This window comes from Mauremys mutica, chromosome 4 (assembly GCF_020497125.1).
Source record: "Mauremys mutica isolate MM-2020 ecotype Southern chromosome 4, ASM2049712v1, whole genome shotgun sequence".
Lineage (NCBI taxonomy): Eukaryota > Metazoa > Chordata > Testudines > Geoemydidae > Mauremys > Mauremys mutica.
This window is the reverse complement of record NC_059075.1, coordinates 98306403-98324082: the sequence shown is the minus strand read 5'-3', so window position 1 is coordinate 98324082 and position 17680 is coordinate 98306403. Positions and strand designations below refer to the sequence as shown.

Sequence of the window (17680 nt, the reverse complement as noted above, 5' to 3'; positions counted from 1 at the left end):
CTGCAAATAAACTAAGTTAAAAGTTTGTGCTCCCCCTTATTTCCTACAAACCTGGGAAAGTAATAGAAGGTCAAAGTCTTCCCCAAGTGATGACATTTGAAACCTTTCAGTCTAATGTCTGAAATAGACCCTTTCCCCAATTAACTACTGTTTGAGAATCTCTTGACAGGTCACTGTATTTGAATGGATGCATAAGATCATCTGATAATATGAATATATTTTACCAGAGATGTCATCATCTTCATTCCAGCCTGGACGATTCCCTCTTTCTTCCACTATTGTGCCTGTCTTCTTCTTTAATAAATATTGACGACCAATTGTCATCTTCCCTGCACGTTTGGCTCCTTTCACAATTGTTTTTGAGAAGGTGCTAGAATTCAGAAATAAATAACAATGCCTGATCTCAAAATGTAGGTAAAATACAACAGTTACCGTATATTTAACTCTCACTAATATTCAGTATCTGTGTCGGTATACCAAATACACTTTTAGGATGTATCTTCTCATTCACACAAAGCATGCTTAACAATTTTTCATTTAATTTCAAGAAAGAAAAGTGAGGTCAGGACCTCAGAAAATGGAGTCCTAAAATTTTAAATTCCTAGTCCTAGGATTTAGGAGAATGTGCTGGGGCTACACTATGCCAACTGTGTCCAATAGTAAAGAATAAACAACCATCTTCTGTTTGCAGGTTTTAATTTTGTTGGAAATATAACAAATAAATCTTCCTGGTTAACAGACAGAAGACATGAAAAAAGAAGCCCCCCCTAAAAATCTCTGTATTCCAGAATTATGTTGGGATTCTAGTCCATTGAGCCAACAAGACACTAATCAACAGAAGAACACATGAATTGCCACTCTGTAACAGACTAATAATCCACCTAGTCTAGTAAGGTGCCTAATAATGGAGTATAACATATTCATAGATTCCAAGTCCAGAAGGGACCATTGTGATAATCTAATCTGACCGCCTGTTTAACACAGGCCAGAGAATCTCCTCAAAATAATTCCTAAATCATATCTTTTAGAAAAAAAAAACAATCTAAATTAAAAATTGTCAGTGATGAAGAATCCACCAGGATCCTTAGTAAATTGTTCCAGTGATTAATTACCCACATTGTTAAAACCTTACACCTTATTTCCAGTCTGATTTGTTGAGCTTCAGCTTCCTGCCATTGGACCATATTTTATCTTTCTCTGCTATATTGAAGAGCCCATTACTGAATATCTGTTCCCCATGTAGCCACTTATAAACTCTGATCAAGTTAGCCTTTTATCTTCTCATTGTTAAGCTAAATAAATTCAGCTCCTTAAATCTATCACTATAAAGCATGTTTTCTAATTCTTTAATCATTCACGTGGCTTTTCTTTGAACCCTCTTCAATTTATCAACACCCTTCCTGAACTGTGGACACCAAAACCGGATGCAGTATTCCAGCAGTTCTGAATTTTTTTCCCCCCCAGAGTCATTGCTTCCCAGGATAGAGTCCACCATCCTGTAAATACGGCCTACATTCTTTGTTCTTACATGTGTATGTTATATATAGCTGTAGTAAATATATATTATTTGCTTGCACCCAGCTTGCCAAATGATCCAGATTGCTCTATTTTTGTGTTGCCTGTAATTTTCACCAGTGATAATTTTAGTTTTTTTCCACGTCATTGATTAAAAATTTCAATAGAGTAGGGCCAAAAACTGATCTATGTGGGATGCCACTTGAAACACATACTCAATCACAATTTCCCATTTGCAGTTATACTCTGAGACCTATCAGTTAGTCAGTTTTTAATCCATTTAGTGTGTGCCATGTCAATTTTATATCATTCTAATTTTTCAACCAAAATGTTGTGTGGTACCAAGTCAAATGCCTTACAGAAGTCTAAGTATTAACACTATTACCTTTATCGGCCAAACTTGTAATCTCAAATTAGTTTGACAAGATCTATTTTCCATAAAACCAAGGCATTAATTATATTACCCTTCTTCAATTCTTTATTAATTGAGCCCTGTATCAGCTGCTCCATTATCTTGCCTGGGCCTACAATTACCCAGGTCATCCTTTCTAACTTTTAAAAATATTGGAACAACATTAGCTTTCTTCCAGTCTTCTGGAAATACATCAGTATGCCAAGACTTACTGAAAATCAAAATTAATTATTCAGTTTGCTCCTCAGCCAGCTCTCTCAGAACTTTTGAATGCTTCGAATGGACCTGCTTCGAAGGAAGACTAAAAAACCCAAACTCTACATTACAGATCACTAGAACAACTGCACAATACCATCCCATGAGTGTAAATTTCTTTTTACCTATATTGGTAACCAATCCATACTCGGAAGTATGAGGAGCCTCTTTATATATTGCCATAGAATTAATATAACTGCAGATGTTATTCATATAAATGCCCGACTGTATGCTTTGAATCTTATTACAGTAATTACTTCCATAATTTCCTAAGGCAAGTATTTCAACAGGTTAATTATACACTTTTACTACCAAATTCATACATATTTTTACACTAGGTAGCTTTTGTTTGGCATACCTATGTAACATGCTTGACAGAAACTAGATAATTCAGCTTTATTGAGGACTACTTAAATGAACTTGCAATTTTGGAAAGCCATAAAAAATGACACAGAATTCAAGGCACTGGACTAACAGTAAACAAGAATATCAATAATAAATTCATATTAAAGAAAACAGATTATACCTTACCGAAAGGAAGTGTTCTTTTCTTTTTGCTTTGGCAAGATTATCTGCGGTGCAGTTTGCCCAGCTGCAAAAGCAAAGATGCTAAAGATGGACTGGGGATAACGGAACTTCATTAGCTGTTTCCTAAATATTTCTACCACTTCAGGACTCACTTCCTCATCAAATGCTACTTTAATTAACTGCAAATAAAAAGGCATAACACATTAGAGACTGGAAATAACTTAATACGGCAACTTTTGAGATCAAAGAAAATGAAAACGATCCCACAAAGAAAGTAAAATAATATATTAATAAATAAACAGAAATATGTATATGTTACTGATTAGGGCAATTCATTTTATCCATTTTTACTTTTTTTTTAAATTTTATATTCTAATGCCAAAATACTTCCACTCTGTGGTGTCTGGAATTCCCATAAAATTAAGACAAAACATCTGAGCAAATCTAAGTAGCAGCTTTTGCACTAACATTTCTACACTAGTTAAAACACTACCCATATTTTCTTGCTACATGGGATGGCAAGGGCTGGAAGAGCTCTGGTGGGCCAGGTCCTTGAGGCTAGACAGGATGACACTGGTAAAAGATTGATACTCTAATTTAAAGAGTCTTTCACTATACTATAAAATTCTAGCGTTCAAAAATTACCACAACTATCCTTCCATATTCCATTCATTTCAATTCATTCCTTACCTTGCAAAGCCTAGAAAACTGTGCTAGTAGCAAAGCATGATAACCAAATCTGACCCTTGGAAAAGGAAGTGCTTTGCACTATCCACACTGATCTCTCTTTCCAGTCAAAATACGGCTTTTATACAGTTTAAAGGGAGCCCTGTCCCACAATTCTTAGGCAGAGGGATGATGGGCAACTCTTATATCTTGAGGATGAGTAATAAAGGAGAGGGAAAATGAGGGTCTGTAAAAGGGACAAAAGGGACAAAAGGAACTTCAATTGTGGGGGTAAACAAAATAAACATTTCTGAGGTATTTGTTATTTTAAAAGTCACAAGATTAAGTTACTTTTTATATGTCTTTTGTTTGCCGTACACAAGGCATATTTGATCCATCGTTTTCATTTCACTTATTTAATATTTTCTCTCCAAATGGCTAATAATTCTGTTGTTCTAGGACCTCCTTGAAATGAGGTCTTGAATATTCAGAGGTCACCCTGATATGACATTTTAAATACATTAAAATAATATAGCTGTTGCCATTCTCCCTCGATAGTCATAATTAATACACAAAGCAGAGAGGGGGTCTATTTCATATCATATTGAACTCTGGCTGTTAGAAAAGGAACAGAAAGTAAACTGTTTGCTGGTTGGTTTTGTTTTTATAACCTAAAACGAAACTATATTAAACAAACACAGAGATTATATTTGACCAGAGTCCAGAACCAGAAACTTTGAGTTGTGTCTGCATTTAGCATACTATTGAAGGGTGTTAGAAATTTTATTGTTACTGTTAGTCTCCAAAAAGAGCTTTGGAAAACAAAAGGCCTCACAGTTACTGTTTTACTTGAAAGGCATATAAGAGTGACTCCTTAAATTGTTAATTAAATCCATTCATTTGTATAGGTTAATGTATATGAGAGGAATATTATGTTACACAGTGTCTGTTCAAAACACCAATAAGAAGAAATTGATGACATACTCCTAAATGAAAGACTCTCCATTTTATCAAATTGTGATTTTTTTTGTCCTGAACAAAGTAATGAACTTTTGTAGCAGTAAGCAGATCTAGCTAAACATTTCATGTTCTGAAGCCACACACTACATAATTTTAATTCTATCGATTACAATTCTTGAAGATTTCTACCTTGCATTCCTCTTCCCTTCATTTAGGGCCTCATCATAGGCTAGATTACCTCATAGACTAAATTCACTGTAGGGGGCTCCCGGCTCTGGGGAAAAAAATCTCCAGACGATTCCCATCCCTACAAACTGTCCTGTTCTACATGCCTCTGAAGAATAGCTTGTGAGGCCTGTCCCTAAAGTGGTAAATCCTCAGGAATCTGTACAGATCATGGGGCTCCACCAGAGGTCAGTGCCACCTATGGAGAGGTCCTGTGCTTCTGGATTAGCTCTTGACCCTGGTGATACCCCAGGCTCCATTTCAACTGTGCTACCATGGACTTCCTCCTGCCATGGAGCCACCCAGAAACACTGGGTGTTCTTATTTTCTCCAGATAAACTCCACCAGGATGGAGGAATTTTGATGTATATGCCTTTTGACCTCTCCAGACTCAATTTGCTCTTCAGCAGAGACTTTGGACCTAAAGACTCTCCTCCACAGGGGCCAATGGAAGGGTGAGAGGAGGAGTGAGACAAACAGGCAATGAAAACCATTTATGCTACAGTAGACATTGAGTGTATGTGTAGGAAACCACTTCCGGGTTCCTGTGAGATGCTGAGACCCTTCCAATACCACTGACTTCACCAAGAACTGAGGACACTCAGCTGCTTCCAGGGGCTAGGGTGTTAGCTGCGGCAGGATATTTTGATGAGATCATAATTTCAGGTGTTTTACAAAGCATAAAGAATAAAGCACTCCATCCTACCTGAAATGATGCTGAGGTGATCTGCAGTCCTTCCTGCATATTCTGTTGCAGCTGGTTCTGTATAGTAATCTTCTTCTCCTTCATAACAGATGCAATGGGAAAGCTCCGGATCACTGTCTGTTCTCCAGCTACGTACCATAGAATCATTTACAGACACGTTAGGTCATGGCATCATATCTGATTTAGTTATATTTTACTTTGAACAGCTGTTAATGAATGGGTGCAAATAAATGGAAAATAAGGCACATGATCTTGGCCAGAAGGCCATAACAATCCAGAATTCACTTTAGGCAAAAGGCTCTAAAGCAGGCGATAAATTCCCAAAATATGACATACAACCCAATATTCAGTTAACTAACATTCGTTTTTCCTATTTGACATTAATTAGGATGATTGGAAAAATATTTTTTCATTCTCTCTCTTTCTAAATGGTGGAAATGACAGAAAAAACTATTTGGTTGTAGTAGTAATCTGTCATATTACATTCTGAAGTTTATATATAATTGATATGCATTAGTTTCCTTATATAAAAACTATGAACTTTATGTATTTACATTTTTGCTTGATAAATGAATTTGTTTAATAAAGTAACTAAAACAGAGATTTAAAAACAAGAAAGTCTGATCTTTAGAACTACTATACTTCCCATGACATAATTAAACACAATATTTAATCCAGTAATGACTGTTGAGGGGGAAAAGGTAAACTCCATTACACAGGGTTTTCAATACGTCCAAGATAATTGCTTTTTCAATTTCTACCATTCAGAGTCACTCCTTAGTTTTTGATTACTGCACTTTTATTAGTCTGTGCTATTTTTAAAAAAGTTTGAACGTTTGCAGACCTTTGAGTTCAAGAATTTATCTCCCCTCCACTGTTAAAGTCCTCAACTACAAGCCCCTATCCTGACATGGCTCATCACTTGACATATGAATCCACTAAACGAGATTTTAATCTTTAGCCATTAATGATATTTTTGTACGTCTCTAGTACAGAGTGCACATCTGTAGGTTTCAGGCCTGGTCTACACTGGGGGGGGTGGTCGATCTAAGGTACGCAACTTCAGCTACGCGAATAGTGTAGCTGAAGTCGAAGTACCTTAGTTCGAATTACTTACCCGTCCTCATGGCGTGGGATCGATGTCCGCGGCTCCCCCGTCGACTCCACCACCGCCATTCACGGTGGTGGAGTTCCGGAGTCGACGGGAGCGCGTTCGGAGTTCGATATATCGCGTCTAGATGAGACGCGATATATCGAACTCCGAGAAATCGATTGCTACCCGCCAATATGGCATGTAGTGAAGACGTACCCTCACAAATCCTCCATAAAATAGCATTTTATAGATGAGGACAGTGAGGCACAGAGAAACTAAATGACTTGTCCAAATCAAACAGCAAGTCTGTGGGAGTGCCAGGAATATACCCAAGTGTCCTGACTGCCAATCTTCAGCTTTAACCACTATACAACATTCCCTCACTCTTGTGATAACACTACTGAACTGTTTCACCTTGTGCACGTGACACCGTAAATGACTGCTTCTGTCTGCTTCTTGGAGCAGCTAGTCATGGTACCCACAAGAGGAGAGGTAATTCTTGATTTAGTCCTAAGCGGAACACAGGATCAGGTCCAAGAGGTGAATATAGCTGGACCGCTTGGTAATAGTGATGTAACACTCCTGTGGTGGGGAAAACACCACAAAGGCCCAACATTGTAGCATTTAATTTCAGAAAGGGGAACTACACAAAAATGAGGTTAGTTAAACAGAAATTAAAAGGTACAGTACCAAAGGTAATATCCCTGCAAGTTGCATGGAAACTTTTTAAAGACACCATAATGGAGACAACTTAAATGTACACCCCAAATTAAAAAACACAGTAAGAGAACCAAAAAAGAGCCACCGTATCTAAAAAACAAAGTAAAAGAAGCAGTGAGAGGCAAAAAGGCATCCTTTAAAAAGTGGAAGTTAAATCCTAGTGAGCAAAATAGAAAGGAGCATAACTCTGGCAAATGAAGTGTAAAAATAAAATTTGGAAGGCCAAAAAAGAATTTGAAGTACAGCTAGCCAAAGACTCAAAAAGTAATAGCCATTTTTTTTTTAGCCTGCTAAACAACCAGTGGGGGGCCACTGGACGATTGAGATGCTAAAGGACAATAAGGCCATTGTGGAAAAACTAAATGAATTCTTTGCATCAGTCTTCATGACTGAGGATGTGAGGGGAAATTCCCAAACCTGAGTCATTCTTTTAAGGTGACAAATCTGAGGAACTGTCCCAGATTGAGGAGTCATTAGAGGAGATTTTAGAACAAACTGATAAACTAAACAGTAATAAGTACCAGGACCAGATGGTGTGAAATTGCAGGATTACTAACTGTAGTCTGTAACCTATCTTTTAAATCAGCTTCTGTACCAAATGACTGGAGCATAGCTAATGTGATGCTAATTTTTAAAAAGGGCTCCAAAGGTGACCATGGCAATTACAGGCTGGTAAGCCTGACTTCAGTACCAGGCAAACTGGTTGAAACTATAGAATCACAGATTATTAGGGTTGGAAGGGATCTCAGGAGATCATCTAGTCCAACGCCCTGCTCAAAGCAAGACCAATCCCCAAATTGCCCTCTCAAGGATTGAACTCACAACCCTGGGTTTAGCAGGCCAACGCTCAAACCACTGAGCAATCCCTCCTCCCTATAGTAAAGAACAAAATTGTCAGACACACAGATTAACATAATTTGTTGAGGAATAGTCAACATGCTTTTTGTAAAGGGAAATCATGCCTCACCAATCTACTACAATTCTTTGAGGGGGTCAACAAGCACGTGGACAAGGGGGATCCAGTGGATATAGTATATTTAGATTTTCAGAAAGCCTTTGACAAGGGCCCTCCCTAAAGGCTCTTAAGCAAAGTAAGCAGCCATGGGATAAGAGGGAAGGTTCTCTCATGGATTGATAACTGGTTAAAAGATAGGAAACAAAGGGTAGGAATAAATGGTCAGTGTTCAGAATGGAGAGGTGTGTCCCCCAGGGGTCTGAACTGGGCCCAGTAGTATTTAACAGATTCATAAATGATCTGGAAAAAGGAGTAAACAGTGAGGTGGCAAAATTTGCAGATGATACAAAACTACTCAAGATAGTTAAGTCCCAGGCAGAGTGCGTAGAGCTACAAAAGGAGCTCTCAAAACTGGGTGACTGGGCAACAAAATGGCAGATAAAATTCAATGTTGATAAATGCAAAGTAATGCACATTGGAAAACATAATCCCAACAATACATATAAAATGATGGGGTCTAAATGAGCTGTTACCACTCAAGAAAGAGATCTTGGAATCACTGTGGATAGTTCTGTGAAAACATCCACTCAATGTGCAGCGGCAGTCAAAAAAGTGAACAGAACGTTGGGCATCATAGGAAAGAGATAGATAATAAGACAGAAGATATCATATTGCCTCCATATAAATCCATGGTACGTCCATATCTTGAATACTGCGTGCAAATGTGGTCACCCCGTCTCAAAACAGATATATTGATATTGGAAGATTCAGAAAAGGGCAACAAAAATGATTAGGGGTATGGAATGGCTGCTGTATGAGGAAAGCTTAATAAGACTGGGACTTTTCAGCTTGGAAAAGAGATGACTAAGGGGGGATATGATAGAGGTCTATAAAATCATGACTGGTGTGGAGAAAGTAAATAAGGAAGTGTTATTTATTCCTTCTCATAACACAAGAACTAGGGGCCACCGTATGAAATTAATAGGCAGCAGATTTAAAACAACTAAAAGGAGGTATTTTTTCACACAGCGCACAGTCAACCTGTGGAACTCCGTACCAGAGGATGTTGTGAAGGCCAAGACTATAACAGGGTTCCAAAAAGAACTAGATAAATTCATGGAGGATACGTCCATCAATGGCTATTTGCCAGGATGGGCAGGGATAGTGTCCCTAGCCTCTGTTTGCCAGAAGCTGTGAATGTGCGACAGGGGATGGATCACTTGATGATTATCTGTTCTGTTCATTCCCTCTGAGGCATCTGGCAATGGCCACTATCGGAAGAAAGGATACTGGCTAGAGGGACCTTTGGTCTGACCCAGTATGGCTGTTCTTATGTTAAGTATGAACAGAAAGCTCAAAGTATATTTTTATTGTATTTTAAGTAAATAGGACCCCAAAGGCCTACTGTAACATGGGAACAATGCTAAATTCAATACCTAAAAAATCAGGTGGATATTTGAATTGCAGATAAATTAAAATGTAACATCAAAAATAAATATCATTATATTTAGTGATAAAGTCAAGAATCTAGGCACATGGTCTATTTCTGTACAGATGATCAACATGAATTAAATTAATACTTAATTGAATTCTTAGCAGTTTTTTGTTGGGTAGATCTGTTTTGATGGTCTTGCTTAAATAAACTGCAGGGCCAGTTCAAGGTCTCATACGCCTGCCAGACCATAAATTATTCTGATCTTAGTAAGAAAGACCGTACCTAATTGATCATGAGGAGTGCCTTTAAATATAATTCTGTATGTGGTAAGGAACAAGGCTCCTTCTGCTGGGAGAATGTGGGGACCTCCAAGCAATCCTCCTGTTGCTTCCTCTCTCCCGTCAGGATCCAGCAGCACACGGAGACCTTCACACACAAACTCTTCTCCTGGCAGCAAAGCTGGTCGCAGAATCTTAGGCTGAGGCCAAATATAAGAATTTTAAATGTAAGTGTAATGTACAGTATAACACTGGAATCTACCAAACTGGTATTTGACATGAAAAATTTAAATTCAAAACTGTTATGAGACTGACTCTGCGAGAGGCTGAGTTTGGACTCAACTCAGTGAAATGGGTCTTAATAAGTAGTTGGCATGCAAACACTTTATGTTCAGAGATTTGGCTCTGCTACTTTCACAAGTTCATATGTCATGAGACCAAAGCCAAACAATTTATTTAACATTGGTGGAAAATTTCTTGATTATACTGTTCAGTCTCTTCATAATATTAGAAAAAGGAAGGCTGAAGCCACGTCAAACACCTTTTATAATACTTACCTTCTGTATTGGTGGTAGTCTTCTACTCTCTCGATGGACGGCCTCCAGAGTCTCAATGTGCATTGCTACAATCCCTGGGAATCAGTGACACCATAAATTAAACCTCACACAATATAAGAAAGAGTAAAACAAACTAAATATAACTCCACTGTTTTGAAATCCTAGAGTTAAACTGTCAAGGAAAAACAGCGTAGATGTCATCAATGGCTATTTGGAATTCATCAATGATTACAGTCTAGGAAACAAACCCATAAATTATACTGAAAACAACAAACCAAAAATACACTTCTACTGGAAAATATCAGTTCCCAGAGAAAGAAGTGACAATTTTGCAAATTCACATTTTTTTTTAACCAGTTCTTACCTGGTATCATGCAATGAAGGCTCTTGATGTGATCCTGTGTAACTCCACTCTCTGTACATACTTTGTCTATAAACCTGGTGATGAAGCGCACAACTGCATTTGCAATATCATTGTTCTCAGAGTCTTCAAACCCACTTTCGGTGTCATAGCTCTCTGCAACACTGCCGGCAATACTACAGAAGAAAAGGAAAAAAACTGCTAGCGTAAAAAAATCCAGTTAGCTAACTATAATACACAGAGAATAGCTACCATATAATTTTTGTCTAATGAGCCTGCTGTATTCAGTGTAGCTAAATATATAGTCCACTTTGCCTCTACACTTCAATCACAGTTTCAGATACTAACAATATAAACATCAGTGTATGCTGGTGCCATGTCTACAATAGCACTCCCACTGCTGGAGCTGCGCTGGTGAATAAATAAGGCAGAAAACTTTCCTAACAAGTCTAGTACAGAAAGGAACAGTTCCTTAAAAAGGAAAATCCTTTAAGTCTGGTTCCATGTTTCCTCTTCATTATACTTAGCATCATTCACAGTCTATAATCCATGCTCAACAAAGAGAAAGATACTGACCCTGTGCAGTAACTGTGGTTCTTCAAGATGTGCATCTCCATGTGTGCTCCACCCTAGGTGTGCATGGGTCTCATGAGCCTCAGATTGGAGATTTTAGTTAGGAGTGCCTGTTCAGCCCACACATGCAGCCCATACAGTCCCATGCTATGCACCGTAGCCATACAGAGCTGTGCAGGTGAACTGCCCTCAGTTTCTTCTGTACTGCCAAATTCCATTACAAAGAACTCGGAAGCAGAGGAGATAAGGGCAAGTAGTGGAGCACCCTTAGGGGCAGTCTGCTTCTCGAGTGTTTCTTGCTCTTTCTTGGCTATGGTGAACAGGTCTTCTGTGTGATGCTCCAACATCAAAATATGCAGTGGATTGTAATGGGCTCTATCTCCCATTTGTGATCCTGTGAGGAGTGCCTACTGAGGGTATCTGCTGTGATGTTTTGCATGCCAGGAAAGTAAGCTGCTGAGATGCTTTAGATTTAGAATGCACCAATTCCAAAGCCTCACTGCTCCAGAGCAGAGAGAAGATGATCTCGCTCCCCCCTTGATGGTTGATATAAAACATGCACGACATGTTGTCTGTCATGATCTTCACGTATTTTCCCTGATCAGTGGAAGAAAATGGAGACAGGCATTTTCGACTGTTCGGAGTTCCAGTAAGTTGAAGTGTAGCATGGACTCAAGAGGTGACCACTTGCCTTGAGCAGTGACTGTTTAGATGGGCTTCCCATCCCAAAAGGGATGTGCCCATTGTTATTATTGACACTGGAGATGATTGAGAAAAGGGGACCCATGCAAAAAATTTTAAGGGTCCTTCCACCAGTTAAAGGATTTTTTTCTCGACTGAGGGCATTGGGAGTATTTTGTTCAAACTCCATTTGATTGGTGAATAAACAGTTCTGAACCACCCCTCAAGGCAGCACATATGCCTTATCACAAAGGTATCAGCTGCCACATGTGCCATGGAGACAATCTCTAGATCAGGGGTCCCCAACCCCCGGGCCGCGGACCGGTCCCGGTCCCTGGCCTGTTAGGAACCGGGCCGCGAACCGAGCGCACATGGAGCTCTTGCGGGCAGCCCAGAGCCCTTTGAATCCCGGCGGCGGCCAGGAAGCAAAGAGCTCTGGGCTGCCCACAGCCGCGGGGAGCCCTTTGAATCTCAGCCGCTGCCGGGAGTCAGAGGGCTCTGGGCTTCCGACAACGGCAGGGAGCCCAGAGCCCTTTAAATCCCAGCCACGGCCGGGATTCAATGGGCTCTGGGTTGCCTGCAGCGGCGGGGAGCCCAGAGCCCTTTAAATCCCAGCCGCGGCCGGGAATCAAATGGCTCTGGGCTGCCCGCAGCGGCGGGGAGCCCAGAGCCCTTTAAATCTCAGCTGCAGCCGGGAGTCAGAGGGCTCTGGGTCGCCCGCAGAGATTCCCAGCTGTGGCTGGGATTTAAAGGGCTCAGAACTCCCCACGGCTGCGGGTAGCCCAGAGCCGTTTGAATCCCGGCCCGCGGCCGCTGTTTGCCCCCTCCCCAGACCTCTGCCCCAACTGCCCCCCAGGACCCCCACCCCCTATCTAACACCGCTGGTCCTTGTCCCCTGATACCCCTCTCCTGGGAATCCTGCCCCTAACTGCCCCCCAGGATCCCACCCCCTATCTAAATGCCGCTGCTCCTTGTCCCCCAATTGCTCCATCCCAAGACCCCTGCTCCAACTGCCCCTTGGGACCCCAGCCCCTATCTAAGCCTCCCTTCTCCTTGTCCTCAACTGCCCCCTCCTGAGACCCCCCCAGCTTTCCCCCAGGACCCCACCCCCTACCTGTACCCTGATAAACATTTTCAACATCCTATCTTTGTGAAGCAGGGTTTTCTGCAGTGACAACAACCAAAACGAGATTACAGAGTAGACTAGATATAAGCAACACACTTCGGGTGTCACTGTCTCCCATCACCCCCAGATGGGACCGTCTAGTTGCAGGAAAACAAGCTCAGGGCTCCCACTAATTCTGCATTATGGTCAGTTGTATAATTATTTCATTATATATTACAATAATAATAGAAATAAAAGTACAAAAATAAATGTAATGCGCTTGAATCGTCCCAAAACCATCCCACAGGTCCGCGGAAATTTTTTTTTCTACGAAACCGGTCCCTGGTGCCAAAAAGGTTGGGGACCGCTGCTCTAGATCATGTCAGGGGGCTGATCTAGACTGTAGTGACCAAATTGGCTAGGGCTTTGAACCTGTGTGAAAGGAGGTATGCTTTGGCCACTACCACATTGAGGTAAGCGTCTATGAACTCCAAACTTTGTACTGGGGTTAAGGTGGACTTTTGGGTGTTTAATTGTAGTCCCAGTCTGAGAAATAGGTCTATGGCCCTCTGAGTGGCCAGTGAGACTTCATTGTAGGAGAGTCCCTCGAGCAGCCAATTCATCAAGGTATGGGAAAATCAGAATTCCTTGTCTGTGAACATGAGGAGCCATCACTGAGAGAAATTTTTAGAACACTTTGGGTGCAGAGGAGAGACCGAATGGGAAAGCCTTGTATTAAAAATACTCTTGACGGACAGCAAAGTGTAGGAAACTTCTGCGGAAGGGGTGAATCGCTGTATGAAAGTAAGTAGGTCAAGGGCCGAGAACCAATCCCCTTTGTCCAGTGATGGAATTATTGCTGCAAGAATTACCATCTTGAATTCTGAATCTTTGCAAATCCGTTGAGTAATCTTAGATCCACAAAGGGTTTCCAGCCACAATTCTTCTTTGGAACCAGGAAGTACCTGAAATAAAACCCCATCCCTCTGTGTTGCATAGGAACTGGTTCTATAGCACCCAAATTCAGGAGGAAGTCTATTTCCTGTCATCAGAGGTGCTTGTGAGAGGGGTCCCTGAAGAGGGATGGGGAAGCGGGGTGGGATGGCTGGAGGGAAGTAAAGTGAATGGAGTATTCTGTTGAAATGATCTCCAAAGCCCCCATGTCCATAGGATATGTTCCCAAGCTCAGTGGAAGTGAGAGAAATGGTCACCAAAGTGAGAGAGACATACAGATTGCTGAAGTAGGTATGAGTGGGGATAGTAACTGAACACCTTGTCCACCCTATCAAAATTGGTGTGTCAAAATTGTGGGCTGTCAGGTCAATGCCTGAGAAATAGGTGGTCTCTTCTTTTGGAACTCTTGTTTCTTATGCCGGCGTCTGTAAGGTACTTGGGAGGCAAGTAGGGTGACCAGATGTCCTGATTTTATAGGGACAGTCCTGATTTGTGGGTCTTTTTCTTATATAGGCTCCTATTACCCCCCCATCCCGTCTCTTCCTGTGGATCGGGCACCCTAGAGACAGGTTGGTCGGGATTATCTGCCCTTCTCCCAGCGAGAAACACTAGGGGCCCTGTAGAATTGTTGTAGTTAAGCTGCTCAAGGGTCCCAGTATAGCCAATGAGATGGTGCATATAGCATGGGTGGGAGGTGCCCAAAGGTGTCCATACCGGGATGGAGTATGAGATGTCTTTCAAGAAGCTGTTCTGATTCCCTGGAGGTCTCAGGAAAGAAAGTCCCCTTATAGTGGAAAGGAGAGCCAAGGACAGAAATCTGGGAGACTGATGAAAAGTCCTCGTCATCTTCCTCATTGTCACTTCGTTAGGGAGAGACACCCTTAGAGATAGGTGTAGACTCCATCGGTACCAGGCAAATGTCCAGAGAGCAAGAGGTCCTCAATGTCGAGAATGGGTGGGTGCCGAACAAAAGAGATTCAGATGTTTGTGTTACTGCCAGGTCCCCCAGGAATCAAAACTCTTGCAGTACTGAAACATTGGTTGGTGCCAAAAAGGCAGCCTAGGCAGAAGTAACTGTGGCAGAGGGAGATAATGGTACTGAAGGTCTTATGCAGTATGATGACTGACCAGTAGGTGTTGTCTGGTTTTCTGCAGTGCCAAAATGCTAGGTACTGAGGGCCTGGTAGACTCTGTCAGTACCAGAAGAGCTGATCATCTTCTCCCTGCTGCTCCAATCAACAGACAGTACTGATCTTCCGGAACTAGAATCCTTAGAGTCCTTGGCCATGCTGGTGCTCATGGTACCTGAAGAACCTGCAGCCACGTGGGTACCAAGCTGGAGACCGATAGGTGTTAAAATGGTTGTCTGAACCGGAGACAATCTCTTTGAGGTAGATCCTCTACCCAGAGGGCATGAAGACTGCTTCCTATAGTCCTTTTGAGAGGATTCCAGAGACAACTTATTCGATGCTCAAGAGAATGCACTGAGGAGGCTGAGGCAGCTGACTTGCTTGAAGTTCATTGTACAGGGTGGGGTCCCTTGGTTGGGGTCAGAAGCTGGCCAGAGAGCTCTCTCCATCATGAGGAAACATAACTGAGGTTCCTGTTCTTTCTTGCTCTTAATTATAATTGACTCCCCAAGGCAACGGACACGCTGGGAATGCCTATCACTCACCAGGATCACCTTCCAGCATGAAAGACAGCATTTCCAACCAGGAGAACTGGGCATGCCCTCCAGTATTTAAGTTCCCCTGAGAGGCAAAAAAAGCTAAAAGGACAACGATCTTTACACTTATAATTATAATTAACTCTCTCTCTCTCTCCCCCCCTCCACCACTCCCCTCTCTCTCTCTCTCTATAATATTTTTTAAAAAATTATATAATTACAACTAACTAATACAAAGATAACACTAAGGACTAATGTTAACTAACTAGTAGATAAGAGAAAGGTAAGCTCAACTTGGACACTGTTGAGGTGCCATCACAGGCCGAGGTGTCTGAGAAGGAACTGAAGGTGGTTCACTTGCACAGCTGCATATATACATGGTGCAGAGCATGCGGCTGCATGGGTGCATGCATGGGCTGAATGGCACTGCTACCTAAAATCTCCAATCTGAGGTGAATTACAATTCCAAAGGTACTTACTTTTACATTGTTACAGAGGTTGTTACCATAGGACGTGAACTTCCATTACTGTAAAGTACTCCTGTGTTTAATTTTTATAATACAGTATTTTTATTAAAAGGACCGAGTTACATTCCACAATTGCTTACTACCAAACCATGTCTTTTCATTTACGTACCTATTTGTGACAATGCTGTTGCTTCCACTCTCCCAGTCTCCTGTAGCTGATGTTCTCAATAGTTTGTTTTTACTTGTGTCCAGTGGCACTAGCAGGTAGACCATGAGGTTAGCAAAATGAATTGCCTGACTGAAAACTGTACTTTCCTCATTCTGTATCAGCTCCTGCTGAGTTTCTTTATTGAGTGTTGGCCATAAACGCAACTGCTCAGCAGCCAGGTCCATGGCTGTTTTTTCCTGGTCCAGACCTACAGAATTTTTCTCCTAGAATAAATATTACCACAAACAATAGATGATAGAGTTATATTACTAACATTAAGAAAAGAGATATTAACATTAATTCCAAAGTGTTGAACTCTTCATTTCATTATATAAAATGTAAAAAAAAAAAATTAAAAAAATCTAACACTTATATCTACTTGTAATAGGACTTAAGGATTGCATCCTTAAGTGAATTAAGGTATTGTACTGAAATAATGCAAATAGCATAGTATAGCCAAGTTCAATTTAATAGTTTAATTCAGTTCTAGTGTTTTCTAGCCCATACCATCTTTGTATATTCATTTTTTGCTGAGTTGGGTTTAACAGTCTATTATATAGATTTTCCTTTCAGCTTGCAGAGTCTTAACTCAGGCAGAGATCAAGCTTGAATTGGATGGAGAAATAAGATGCAACTAATTGCCTGACAGATGATTTTGAGATGCTAAAGGACAATAAGGCCATTGTGGAAAAACTAAATGAATTCTTTGCATCAGTCTTCATGACTGAGGATGTGAGGGGAAATTCCCAAACCTGAGTCATTCTTTTAAGGTGACAAATCTGAGGAACTGTCCCAGATTGAGGAGTCATTAGAGGAGATTTTAGAACAAACTGATAAACTAAACAGTAATAAGTACCAGGACCAGATGGTGTGAAATTGCAGGATTACTAACTGTAGTCTGTAACCTATCTTTTAAATCAGCTTCTGTACCAAATGACTGGAGCATAGCTAATGTGATGCTAATTTTTAAAAAGGGCTCCAAAGGTGACCATGGCAATTACAGGCTGGTAAGCCTGACTTCAGTACCAGGCAAACTGGTTGAAACTATAGAATCACAGATTATTAGGGTTGGAAGGGATCTCAGGAGATCATCTAGTCCAACGCCCTGCTCAAAGCAAGACCAATCCCCAAATTGCCCTCTCAAGGATTGAACTCACAACCCTGGGTTTAGCAGGCCAACGCTCAAACCACTGAGCAATCCCTCCTCCCTATAGTAAAGAACAAAATTGTCAGACACACAGATTAACATAATTTGTTGAGGAATAGTCAACATGCTTTTTGTAAAGGGAAATCATGCCTCACCACTCTACTACAATTCTTTGAGGGGGTCAACAAGCACGTGGACAAGGGGGATCCAGTG

General features: G+C 41.0%; 1 protein-coding gene across 3 annotated transcripts in view; it reads right to left on the bottom strand.

The window, feature by feature from the left end:
* Positions 1–17680, bottom strand: part of SBF2 (SET binding factor 2) — a 595592-nt gene that overhangs the window by 100409 nt on the left and 477503 nt on the right. For all 3 annotated transcript variants that reach the window (XM_045015032.1, XM_045015034.1, XM_045015033.1), the window contains exons 19-25: positions 16282–16544; positions 10670–10842; positions 10306–10379; positions 9753–9948; positions 5268–5395; positions 2714–2889; positions 225–370 (exon numbers count right to left, since the gene is read on the bottom strand). In XM_045015032.1, the coding sequence (XP_044870967.1) occupies positions 225–370; positions 2714–2889; positions 5268–5395; positions 9753–9948; positions 10306–10379; positions 10670–10842; positions 16282–16544 (1156 nt within the window). The remainder of the gene's footprint in view (positions 1–224; positions 371–2713; positions 2890–5267; positions 5396–9752; positions 9949–10305; positions 10380–10669; positions 10843–16281; positions 16545–17680) is intronic.